At 47.9% G+C, this 13,026-nt stretch overlaps 2 protein-coding genes across 2 annotated transcripts in view; both read left to right on the top strand.

Moving 5' to 3' along the window:
- Positions 1 to 369: 369 nt before the first annotated feature.
- On the top strand, positions 370 to 7,511 carry LOC115250502 (centrosomal protein of 192 kDa-like). Its single transcript, XM_029839265.1, has 20 exons — positions 370 to 427; positions 583 to 675; positions 973 to 1,089; positions 1,964 to 2,161; positions 2,618 to 2,708; positions 2,922 to 3,101; positions 3,354 to 3,614; positions 3,708 to 3,829; positions 4,370 to 4,479; positions 4,613 to 4,772; positions 4,893 to 4,983; positions 5,086 to 5,164; positions 5,255 to 5,378; positions 5,462 to 5,567; positions 5,634 to 5,862; positions 5,973 to 6,049; positions 6,238 to 6,332; positions 6,416 to 6,535; positions 6,906 to 7,018; positions 7,477 to 7,511. Exons 6-19 carry the CDS (start codon positions 2,931 to 2,933, stop codon positions 6,910 to 6,912), a joined length of 1,752 nt encoding a protein of 583 aa, XP_029695125.1. The 5' UTR covers positions 370 to 427; positions 583 to 675; positions 973 to 1,089; positions 1,964 to 2,161; positions 2,618 to 2,708; positions 2,922 to 2,930; the 3' UTR covers positions 6,913 to 7,018; positions 7,477 to 7,511.
- Positions 7,512 to 9,587: 2,076 nt separating this feature from the next.
- Positions 9,588 to 13,026, top strand: part of LOC101064538 (low-density lipoprotein receptor class A domain-containing protein 4) — a 100,396-nt gene continuing 96,957 nt past the window's right edge. The window contains exon 1 of the mRNA XM_029838525.1: positions 9,588 to 9,772. The gene's annotated coding sequence lies outside the window, so the exon portion shown is untranslated. The remainder of the gene's footprint in view (positions 9,773 to 13,026) is intronic.

Genomic DNA, 13,026 nt, shown 5'->3' with positions numbered 1-13,026 from the left:
CTGTAAAATATGTTCAAAAGAAATGAAACTTTTTTTTTTCCTTATGAAAATGTGATAGTTAATCCTGGTTTTGTAAAATAAATGCAGGAATCCAATCGGAATGCATTTGAAAGGAAATTTATCCTTCCACTAAAACTCTTTTTCAGACTGCGCAGAGCTTTATGGTGTGGGTTCACTTCAGACCCCCTCTGAAGTACACAGCGTCGTCAGGTAATCAGCACAAATCAGGTGCAAACAAGAAAATATCAGGATACAGGAAAAGACCTATTCTGAGTAACTCTTGATTCACAGAAGAGCTTGGTTTGGCCGATCTACAGCGCCCGGGTTGAGATTGAAGTGGACTCTCCTGGTCCGAGTCATGTAATTCAACATTCCCCTCAAGGCTAGGTCTGGAACTGCAAGGGTCCATGCCCCAAAAGACCTCCAGGTATTAAGACACATTCAAAAGCACTCCACTTTGAGAAATACGTCTTCATCTACGCAGCATATATTCCCTTTAACAATAATACCATCAAGCTTCCTTGAGGTTCTTCTTGGCCTTTGCACAGCTGGCAGTCAGATGCTTTTTGTGCTTCTGTCTAGACAATCAGCCTGGCGGCTCCACTGGGTAAGTCCAGTCAACAGGTGCTGCCATTAAAGAATGCAGGAAACATTGACGTGCAGCTGAAACTCAAGGTAATTCTGACCTTTCCGTTTTTATTAGCTCTGTGGTTTGGGCGAGTCACTGACATTTTGGGCTGAAAGTTTTCCCTCATGAAAATTTGCTGATATTTGAATCGGGTTTTACTTGTTTCCCTTTTTCCTTCTACTTCCTTTTTGTTTGTTCTCTCTGGGACTGATCCTTGTTCTCAGCTTTGAAAGATGTTTCTCATATGTATTATGCTAGATGTGGTGGTTTTTTTTCTTAGTTTTTCTCTTATATGTTCCATGTCATCCTGCAAGTCTTTAAATTCTCTTTCATTCCTGTTTCAGCACGACGATGCTGAGGGCAGCTTCTCGGTGACACCTGATGAACTGCCACTGATGGTGGGAAAGGAACAGGCTATTATTCTCCTTCAAACCACAGTGTAGCAGGAAATATCGTGAAAGGTACAGAAACCTCTAAATCAGAGCTTTTGTGTACCGACTCTGAATGGTACTAACATTTTTGTGGGGGTTTTTTTTGGCATGAGACTCCATGTTTATCTTCCGGTCGGTGTTTGAGGCATTTAATGTTTCTTCTGTCTCCTTAAACATGAATGCTGCGTGCATGTAACGGAAGTAACGTGAACAACACTCTTCTGAGTCAGTTTATGCATCTTCAGTGATGTGGGGGGAAAAGTCCCTGCATGGAACTGCTCAATAAAATGCCTGTGGGTTATTTTTGGGTAAATTGATCATGGTTCCTGTGAGTTTTTCAAACCTGTAAACACCACAACTCAAGTGCATTTTAGTTCCATTATATTTGCAAAAAGAAAGGAAGAAATGCTTTACTAGCTCGACAACTCTGCAATTTACATAAAAATACTACAGTAAAATTAAAGATATGTAGGTTAATAGTGCAGCAGCCTGGCTCTTTATTGTCCAAATCTGGATGTTCTGAACAGCTAATAAAGAGCATGATCGTTTTTTCTGGTTGATTAAATTTGACTAACCTGCTCACTGATTTTAGTTTTTCTTATGTATGTAATACTGAAGTATTATTTCAATCTAATCAAGGCTGCAATTAGAATTGGTGCAATTAGTGCAGCGACTGATTGGGTCTGTGGCTCCAATATAGTGGTAATACTTCTGATGGACATGCATAGTGTTCCTCACACAAGTTCATCTACAGAGAACTCAGAACTAACACAACCCATAATAAAACATGTATTCATGAAGAGACCCAACCAACGTTGGAGTTAATATATGTCAAACAGGAGCCAAAACGCATCACTTCAAGGTCTCGGCTCACTGTGTGTTTCCTGTCCTTGTCGTATTCCAGCCTTCTCACCATCTTGGTGCTGCCATCAGGTCCTCAGTACGAGGTAACCCTGAGAGGAGAAGTTGTCTCAGAGGACTCTGGGAAACCTGCCATTCCATCTGCTGCTCTTTTTGGTCCCGGTGTGGCCAGTGACGTTCCACCAATTCTCTCTAATAAGCAGTTTGTAGCATGGGGAGGCGTCACTCTGGGCAGAGCTGTGTAAGCAACTTTCAGCTTCTGTCATTTCACTGTTATTTGATAAGAGGAACAAATTGTTTGATTGATATCAGTTATTCAGCAGAAAATAATGATTTAAAAAATGTGAAAGCCCAGCGGTCCTTATTATTCTATTAAGATTTTGTAATGTTATTCATGAAATGGGGCAGTGGGCATCTACAGGGAGTTTTGTTACTCAGAAGCTATTTCAAGTGTAGAATTGGTATCGTGTAGAATTTATTTACACTCACTGAAGATGACAGTACAGATGACAGTAAGAAAGCTGAACCCCCCTGAAGATTTGGCTAAATTCATTTAACTTGAATCAGGATTGGATCTTGGTTATTTTACATAATTTAGGGCATTTAGATAATGAGCATCAATCTTTTTAAGTACACGGTGAATTGACACACCCGCATGCATGCAATTATCTCAGAAACGGTCTCCATTGTTCTCTAGTCAACAGAAACTGGTCCTCAGGAACAACTCGACCAGCACCGCACAGCAGCTGCGGCTGCTTATTCGTGGTCAAGACCAGGACTGTTTTCAGGCAGGTGTTTGCATATTGGAACCACCCTGCATCACACAAATACATCAAGTTAAACCCAGACAAACGAAGTAAATGTATAATGTGGCATTTAAAATGCATCCCTCGGCCATTATAGAACTTTGCATCTTGGATGTTTGTTTGGTGTCGTTTGCATATTGCTCGTATTGTAAATGAAATTATGGAAAATGTACTCTCTATATATTTCTCCTTTAGCTTCAAAGTATGTTCAGCCCCGAAGAGCGTCTGACTCGACATGGCGAGCTGTCAATTCGTCCTAAAGAGGACGTGACCGTCCACCTACTTTTCGCACCGACCAGGATTGCGTGCATGTTGGCGAAGCTTGAAATAAAGCAGTCTGGAGTCCGACCTTCACAGCCTGGCGTCAAGTTTAGTGTGAGGATGTGCTTGAGTTCATCTAATTTTTTCTCCTTGCCATATTTTCTTTGCAGTGCCAGAAACAGAAGAATTTTTTCTTTGCAAATCACAGATGACATTAAATAAGCGTATATTTACCGGTAATTAGATGTGTAAATATAAAATGGATTGCTTGTGCTAAGACCATTAAAGTTGATACTGTATTAAGAAAAAAAAGATCTGCAATGTTGGAGAGACTCGGTAATGATGAAACATGGTTTCTGCCTTCAGATTCCTCTGTCAGGCTATGGTGGGACCAGCAACATTATTCTGGAAGACCAGAGGAAACAGGGGGATGGTTACGTAGCAATAATGAGCAGTATCTCTGTGGGACATGTCAGCAAAGTTTGTCTGTGTGTGAGGAATACTGGCTCCAGAGCAGCTTTTATCAAAGCCATGGCCTTCTCTGATGTTCAGACACGATCCATCATGGAACCATCTGTCATCAGCATCGCCCCATCGCAATTTGTGCTGAAGGAAAGGACACAGGAGGTAGGAACGGACACAGGCGGTCGGAGAGAAGCGCTCAGCCCATGTGAATTGAAAGAATGAACGTTTACGTGTAATAATATTGAGTGGTTTCAGGTTATCACTGTGCTGATGAAGTCCACCCAAAGAGAACAGAACCTTTGTCAGGCTGCCAGTGCTCTGCTGGCCACTGTCTACCTGTTCTGTGGTGATGAGGTCTCCAGGCAGCAGTACAAAAGGTGACATGGGTCTTAAGCTTTATGCTGTTAGTTACGTTTTTTTTACTTGGTACTAATTCCTTTATCTGCTAATTCAATTAAATCTTTTCTTTGGAAAACTTTGCATCAAACCTCTGTAGCGCAGAGAAAAAAAATCAATCAAATCTTTCCTATAATCAAATTTTGATTTGATTATAGGAAAGGACCGCACTGCACGATGGACGTGTAAATTAAATTCCCTGCTATGTCAAGTGCTTCAATTTCCGAACAAAGCCTGCGTGTGCGTGTAATGTGATTTTACAAATGCATACATTAGTGCAAATGATACCTTGGATCTGAAGCCGCTAACAGTAATTCCTTTAGTTTCGTATTTCTAGAGCAAAATCCAAGGGTGGATTGTTCGGCTTTATTGGTCTGTAAGCAATATTTGTGATGCTACGTTTGATTCATGTGCCAGTCTCATAAACACCAATCATTAGAAGTGGTGATGTTTTTTAGATCCAATTTTCCAGGAAGGCTGTTTTGATGTCCCCTCGGTTTGTTTGTGTTTTTCCTTTTCAGGCTGCTGCAGAATAAACCAGAGGCAGCACAGAAGGCTCTGTCTGACAACAGCCTGCTGAAGAACATCGACTTTAATGAGAAGTTCCTGGGAGAAGAACATATTGCAGAAAGTGAGGTTTTCTGAAAATAATCACCAGCAAATCCCCCTAAACACAAGTGGGAATTACCAGTTAAGTTTGTGTGTGTGGGGGATGAAACAAAACTGTTTTAAAATGTCTCCAAATTATTATTTTTTCCCCGTAGCCTTCGATCTTCCCCAGAGGCCCAATGAAGCTCATATCTTCTATGGAAACATGAGTAAGATTGTGGTGTCGTTGCTGGGAAGTGCAAAAAGCGCATGTGAGCAGGACGAGCACGCCGTGGCCCTGCTGCCCTCTGCCAGACGCAGCTCACAGACTGATGGGTACTGAGTCTTACTTGCTATAATGTAGCGTGCAGCAGCTGCACTGACCCACACATGAATGTAGAGATGCCCTTTTGGTGGTGCACACAATCAATAGTGGGATTTTTATTTAATCTCCAGTGATGTACCAAATGAAAATGTGAGTCTGGATGTGCTGCCAGTGAAAGGTCCCCAAGGCCCAGCTCTCAGAGTGACGGAGCCCTCGATGAAGGTACCGTAGGTTCCATTTAAGGACTTGAAAAATTTGAAAGGAGCCTTTCACAGCATTTAACGTGAACCAGTAAATCCTGGCCCAACGCTCCTCCCCCTTCAGTCCACAGGTGAGTTACGCAGAGAGTCCGAGTCCTGGACCGTCCACCCTGAGCAGCTTGTCATGGCAGCTCCGACTGTGGGTGAGTGGAAGAAAAAGAGCGTCATGTCTGAATCAGAGAGGAGACTAATGTGTAACAAGCAGTGAAGGTCTTGTGTTGTGTGTTTTTCAGCTGGTGCAACCACGACCAGTCAGGCCCAGATTTGGAACAACACCTCCAGAGAGTTGAGCTTTGACTTGTCGTGGCCCGCTCACTACCTCACCATCACCCCACAGCACGGAGTCATCGACCCACAGTCAGTACATGATGGACTGTTGACTCAAATCTGTTTCACAAGCATAATGGCTTTTTTTTAAATGAGCTTTTGTATATTCAAAGGCGCAATCTGCAGATTTTGGTCAGCCCCAACCCTGCATTGGCTTCCAAATCTGCCCTGCTGCCATGGAGCGGACAGATTTATGTCCAGTGTGACGGTCAACAGAAGGTAGACACACTGGTCCGTCAGAAAATATCCATTGTGCTGCGGGAATATAACGCTGTGTGACTTCAGTTCATAAAGGTCCAGATTCGTCCAGATCTGGCTCTGGATGTGTCGTCTGCTCCTGCAAACACAAGCCTCTCAGCTCTGCCTCCTCAGGCTGCCACCCCAGTGCTACCAGTGAGCAGGCTCGTTACCACCAACCCACTGCCCCCACAGACCCCACAGTCGCCTTCAGCCCTGGTTGAGATCAACAGCAAGACCATCGTCTTCCCTGCTACATACTCTGGTGAAATGTCAGGTAGAACCAAACCGCCCAGAGGACAAATCTGGACTCTGTTCACTTTGGTTTAAATGTCCTCCGGAATGTGGTGTAGGCTACCTGGATACACTGTTCTTTCCTTTGATCAGAGGCCCAGCTGAAGGTGCAGAATGGAGAAGTGCAAGTGAGGTGGTACTTGTCATCATTCGCTCCTCCTTATGTAAAGGTGCTCATTTTATTCATTTTGTTTTGTTTGCTGCTTTGATTTATTTTGTTTCATCTCCCACCATAAAGCTCCCCATCATTCCCCTGAGGTTCTCACTTAAATCTGTGGCTCCGTGCTCCTTTTATTTAACCCTGTTCTTGGTCATCTTGACATAGACGACTTGGATACAGCTTTTCTCTCTCTCTCAGGGGGTTGATAACACGGAGATGTTTATCGGGCCACGTACACGGCTTTCAGGTGTTCCAGTGTGTCAGGGACTCTGGGAGCTCGCGAGAAAATGCAGGTAGGTCATTAATGTCCTCCGAGGCTGGTTTTGTTTTATCTGTGACTGGCGTTCTAGCTCTTATCTTGTTCATGTCCTGCCAGGTGCCAATTACCTTCTTGCCCAGAGACAGAGGAGACTACGCCCAGTTCTGGGATCTGGAGTGCCACCCTGTGTCTGAGCCACAACGGAAAACTAGAGTTCGCTTCCAGCTGTGCGGCACAGTGAGGATTCCTTTATTGCCCCTCTTGAAAGCAGTTGGCAGTTGCATTCATTGTGTTTTTCAGAAGACACCAAACACACACTAAACCTGAGAAAAATCAACCCATGGTCCTCGTGCGTGCGTGCGTGCGTGCGTGCGTGCGTGCGTGTGTGTCCTCAGACGTGTTCTTAAAGTGAAGTGTGGAATCCTTCAGTGCTGTTAAAGGCTTACCCCTGACTTTAGTTTGTAAAACATCGATTTAGATAAGTACACTCTGGTTTGAAGGAGATCTTTGCCATTCTTTTACTCATATGTAGATGATTTTACTTTTTTATTTATTACCATTATCACCAAAGGTTTCCTGATGAGCTTGTGTGTGTTTGTGTGTGAAGGGAATGAAGTCAGGACTGCTGGAAGGACCGCAGGAAGGTGACTGTTCTCTGGTCAGGACAGAGGCCGCAGTCAAGACCAGGAGGAGGGCAGACACATCAGGAGGAAAAATCAGGTAACAGCTGCTTGGGAAAAACACTTCCTGTCAGGATGATTTTTTTTTTTTTTTTTACTTTATGAATACAGATGGAAGGAGGAAAAAACTGAGTCCGTGTCGGCTTTACAGGCTGTTCTCGTATTCATGAAGTAAAATCGCTTTCCTCTCCAGCCGGGGGTCAACATTTTAGCACTTAAACGCCTGCCAATAGGTGTGCCCGTACCTGCCTGCTGCAGCCCGGCAGATAAGCACCAGTGGAGATAAATCCACTTTTTAATCCCTAGAAATTGGGAGTAAACTGAAAGCCATTTCAGCACAGAGGTGAATCTGATGGGAGTTGAACTCCCTCCAGAAAGTCCAGCCGATGCCTCCCTGCTCTGTACCTGTCCTACGCTGATGTTTAAAGAGTCTTCTCAGAAATTAGGCGACGGCGACCGTCTGCCTTCACGCTTCCTGTCCTGCTTTATCGTTTCCAGCCAGGAGGAGGCTGTAAGGAGGGGGGTGTATTCTCCGCAGGATCACTACACCTTCCCGGCCACACGCGTGGGGACCTCCAGCGCGCTGAAGGTCAACATCCGCAACAACTCGTCGGACATGCACGAGGTGAGGGGCAGCAGCACACGTGCATACTTAGCCTAAACTTTGTTGGTCCATACTGTCCCTAATAATTGCACGGGTGCTTGGATTGACTGGTACTGAAGATAAATGTGGCGGCGGCCTCTAACAGATGCTGCTGTGCTCTTGCATGGATTGATATTTGATGTGTGGCTTCTCTAATTGACTTGCAGTTGACATTTGTAAAGCCTAGGGAGCCCTTCCACGTCAAGCATTCCAAATATTCCCTCAGGTGAGTCCAACGGTCGTTATCCCTCACAAACTCTCCCGTCTCTTCTCTTAACGGTGGCACGTCTAAACTGGCGTTTAAACTTTTTAATTAACCGGGCATCGTTTAATGTTCCACCTCCCTCCGTGGGCGCAGGATTATTTTCCTGTTGCTAACGCTCGCTATGGGAGGTCCTGTCTGGGGGATGATGATACCGTATCCAGCACGGACCGAAGATCTAGCGAGGGGTTGCCGGGCAACGGGAAACCAGCTGTGTTCAGAATAAAAACAACATGGCTCCTTTCAAATCATTGAATTGGAGAACACAAAAGGAATTATACTCGCTGACGTTGACGTGTTGCAGCAACCAGAACTTGACCCAGTTCTGCCACTGGTGTTTTGTGTCCATTTCCAGCCTCCGTGCACCGTGTCACTCCTGCGAGTCCTCCTTTCCACCACCTTCACTCTCAACACGCTGCCCCGTGCAGCGTTATCTGCCATGAGATGTCTGTAGATGCACGTTGGCTGACTTTGTTGTTTCCTTTCCCGTGGTCAGATCGCAGCACTATCTGAAGCTGCCCGTCCAGTTCAAGCCCAGCACCGCAGGCACGCACGTGGGCTGGCTGCTCATCCAGTCCCAAACAAGCGGAAACCTCGTTATTCACCTGAGTGGTGAGGCGCAGCCTTGACCTGAGTCCTCTGACCTCGTGGCGGTGAAGAAGCGGCGCTGCGGACTGGTCGCGGCTCAGGTGTGCTCTGCTGGCCCATTACGGATGATCGTGCCTGAACCAAATGATTTGGCGTGCCCGGCACCCGGTTGACTTTGGGGGCTAATTGTTTTTGTCACGTCGACGTGGCTCGCGTCACAAGGCAGCTCTGTTGTCGCGCCTGTCGGATTTAAATGGGGCTGTTGCTTTGTGGATTGTTCTGCTAAAATGGCCACATGCTTGGAAATGGAGGGGTGTTTTTATCGGATTCGGTTTTGTCTATTTCCTGAAGCCTTTCTGTGGAAGCGGCTCCCGATGACGCAGAGCCCACCTGCACAGTCGCCTCCGTGGGACGACTTCCCTTCCACCACCGAACACGAATGCCCATCCATACAGAAGCAGTTAATTCAGTCCTAATCAGGGCTGCTCACATGGCTAATGATTGTTATTACATGCTAAAAGACTTTCCTCTGCTGAGTTGTTTTTTGTTTTTTTTATTTTCCCACTACGGCAGCTCTCCTGGCCTGCTCGGTCTGGTTACCATGGCGAAACCGCGTTAACCCCCGCGCGATTTGCAGAGAATGTGCTTTCCGTTTCCTCCTGTAGCTCTGGGGCGAACGGCCAAAAGTGTAACAGACTTCCATTTTGGAAGTGGAGCGGCAGGAGGAAATGTCAGCTCCATGGAAGTGTGAGCAACACCATTGTTGGATCACACTCCAAGGAAAAGTTCGTCGTTGGCACATCTCTGCTCTGACAGCAATGACACGTTCAACATTTTGCACAATTGAATGATACATAATGTAATATATATATATATAGTTGTATGTGTGTCTTTTTAAATAAAGTTGTGATAAATAGATTGGGCTTCTGTATTTACTTTGTTCTTTGGTGTCATTCTCACGTGACACCCTTTTATCTTTATTTTTATTATTGATTTCTTACATCCCCCCCCACGGGTCATCGATACTGATAACTCCGGGGTGGGGGGGCGCTTTCGAAGGGGTTAAAGGGGAAGTGGAGCCACGCTGGCTGCTGTTCCCGGGTGAGCCTGCAGGTGTCGCCAGAGCCTCGTTGAGGGGGCCCTGTCAGCAGCATGTACCCCACAGTGGGGCAGCTGGGCTTTATTTTGCTTCCCAGTCTGCAAACCACTGTAGAGCAGTCGGACTTGACGTCTACCAGCGCAACAGCAGACTTTAAACAAGCACACGCGGCGACTCCGCACCTCGGCGGCTGCGTTTCCAGGTAGGACTCCCGCAACCTTTGAATTGTCTGCTCCGTTTACTGACGGGGGGGGGGGGCGACGCTGCGGTTGTGCTAGCCGCCGTGGCTAGTCGGGCTGTCCGGCGCGAGGGATCGGAGGGGGGCGTCTGACTTCGGGCCAGTCGCTGGAAGTTGGCGTTCAGAGTTGGAGCCGCTTTCCTTGCTGCGCCAGACAGCCGAGCTAAGCTAACAAGGCTAAGGGAGCAGGGAGGCAGGCCAGCCCTGGCTCCCATCCATCCGCCGGGGCCACGGCAGCAGCCCCGCTATCAGCCGGTCCCAGCTGCCGCTCCCGCCGACCGCGACCTTCGCGTCGGCTGTGTCATTTATTCCGTAGCAAAGGTGGAAAAGAGGCTTTTATCGGAGCTAGCCGGGAGGCTAGTTGAGAAATCTGCGAGCTGTCACTCAGTTTCAGGCCGGGGGCGACGAACTTTTGATGCCTCGGTGCCACATCTGTCCGGCGCCGGAGCCTCGGTGCTGTTCACATCTGTCCTGTTAAATATGTGCGCGTCCGTGCGCGCACGCCCCGCACTGTGAAACTTATTCGTTAAAAGTTTCAGGATTCCCCATCAAGCTTGTGATTATCTTAAAAAGTGCTCCGACGGCAGGTATTTAAACACATTAAGTGTTATTTTGAGTTCCTTCTCGATTTAACACCTCGTTTGGAGACACATATTTACTTTATTTACTGGACAATTGTTCCAGATGTTTACGTTCATCACTTAGGAAGGTGGTGTAAATCTAATGCAGGTCTCCTCCAGACGAACTGGAAGGTTTCCATGTTTCTATAGCAACGCAGAAGACGTAATTATCCATTGATTTTCTCCATAAAAAAACTAAAGGATAACAAGATATTGAAGTAGGTACTGATTTCTGAATCCACAGCAGAACTATTTGTTGGTCCAGGACCGGTGCTGGGTTCTATCGCCACCAGATGGGGCCAAATCCCGCACGCTTTAGCGGAGGCTTTCTAACCGTTTGGCGTGGAAAATCGACACTACTTCATGATCCCCAGCTTCTCTGGTCGTTCCGGCTCACGGACGAAGTCCGCGTTTGATGACTCGGCGGTTTTAGCTGTGTTCTGCGTGCGTGGGGCGGTGGAGCCCCGCTTGTCTCGTCAGAATATCTGCTCGTTAATATCGCTGCTCTTGGATCCTCCGGCATTCGCAGCTCTGTCCCACACGGTCCCGTCTCAGGACGTGCGTGTTTAGGACTCTGCCGTGGGCAGGAGGCCGGCTCCTCGCCACTCCGGACACGCCGCTCGTTTCAATGAAAACGAAATGACGTGAAGCCAGTTGAGAATTCTTAACGGCTTCTGGTCGCTCCCGGACCAAAGCCTGGACGTCTGTGTCCATCTGTCTCCTCCTGTATGTCTGCGTGTGTGTGTGTGTGTGTGTGTGTGCACCGCAGCGTGGACGTGTGCGCGTGTGTGTGTGTGTGTGTGTGTGTGTTTCACCCTTTGCCAATTAGCAGGTTCTCACCTCCTGAGGCGAGGGGGCCGCGTGGCATTCGACGGAGGAGGGAGGCCTGACTGGGCATGTCTGCTGCTGAGGGCTCAGCCTCAACCTGAACTTCTGCTGGGCTTCTGTCTTTGTCTCTCACACACACACACACACACACACACACACGCACAGGACCTGATCTCCAGCCAGTTGTTGATAATGCGGCCTTGTCTGTCTCCCAGCCGGTGTGACGGCATCGTGTTGGTGCGGAGAAGGCGCGAGACGGCGAGCACCAGTGCCAGTCTGCACCAGAGTGCATCTGTGTCTGGGTTGTTATTCATAGAAGGAGGTGATTTAAGGGACAATCGCTCGCTGTTCCGCCGCCGCCGCGGGTGGAAAGAAGCAACTCCACACATTCTGTGGTATTTTTTCCTTTCAACTTCTTTTTTTTCTCCCCTTTTTTTTTTTTCCATCTGGCTTTTTTTTTTTTTTGAATAATCAACTTCGGCCGCCTTGCGCGTCGAATCACTGCAACAAAACTTTGAGAGCAACTTCTTGCCACACCAATTCATTTGAAGTCATTTAGCAGCGCGCGGAAACTCCCCAGCAGCGCTTTTACGTTCCGGCCAAGGAAACTTTCGGCGCTTTTATTTCTTTATTTCTTTATTTATTGTAACTTTGACTGAATAAATGCAAAAATGTTGGAGATCAAAGTGTTGCAGGAAACCCTGAGAGAACAAACCGGTTTTATTTTTAACCCCTGTCGACGCAACGCGACGACTCGATCAAAGGCCCTATTTGCCGAAACAGGCTCGATTCTGCCTGCAGAAATCGCCGCGTCGAGGATTAAGTCGGGTGCGAACGTTAATCTCAGTCGTGCAACAGACGCTCTCGCCGATGGCGTGCGTCCCACGAGTTGCTACCTCCTGATTGTTGGTGTTTTAGGTGCCACTGCCAGCCTCCATCGCCCCCGCCCCCGGACTGGAGGTCTGGAGAGCAGCTGGAGGAGATCTAAATGGGAGGGATCGGGTCGACGAGCCTCTGGGATGAGCTGCAGCCGGAGCTATCATCTCTGGATGGAGGGAAAGTGGAGCAGAGTTAAATGTTCCCAGGAGCGTCCGACCCGCCGAGCTTCCTCCAGGGGTGCTCTTATTTTAAAGAGTTCCTCCTGGAGGTCGGCGAAGAATCCGGCTGAACATCTGAAGCTCCAGGCCCGACTCGCCTCAGCTTAACGCCACGTGTGAGAGCGGCGGCGCGAGAGGCCTCACAAACACGCCGCCACGGGAGCCCACGCTATCGCCTCGGCCTGTTGGCGTCCGCGGACCGACGAGTCGGCAGACGTGGCGCCGGTTGTGCTGCTTTGTGAAAGCAGCTGCCGCTTCCCGACGTGGGCAACAGGACCCTGCACAACCATAAATCCTCAACGTAAAGCTCCGGATTACGAAGGGCGGTAATCCAAAGCGTACATAGAATCCCACCTCTGGGTTACAACCGCTAGATGCACTTTTAGTTTTTTTTAATCTGGGCCGAGCGAATTCTGACAGAAGCTGGATAAATGACCCACGGATCTTGTGTGGGTTTCTCTCGTGGACACTTGAGCGCCCTGTAAGTAACGTGAAGGCCGCGGCGAGCGAGCGAGAGAGTTGTTTATCCAGCAGGAATCGTCCCTCTGCTCGTTTGTCTTTGTCTCCTCGGGACCCTTCGTGACGGATCCCCCGGCCCTCCAGACGCTCCGATACTCCCGAGCATTTGGCTAATGACCGCACCGATTATCGCTCCACAAACTGCGGCTCCAAG

This window comes from Takifugu rubripes, chromosome 7 (genome assembly GCF_901000725.2).
Source record: "Takifugu rubripes chromosome 7, fTakRub1.2, whole genome shotgun sequence".
Taxonomy (NCBI): domain Eukaryota; kingdom Metazoa; phylum Chordata; class Actinopteri; order Tetraodontiformes; family Tetraodontidae; genus Takifugu; species Takifugu rubripes.
This window is presented reverse-complemented; position numbering and strand designations above follow the sequence as displayed.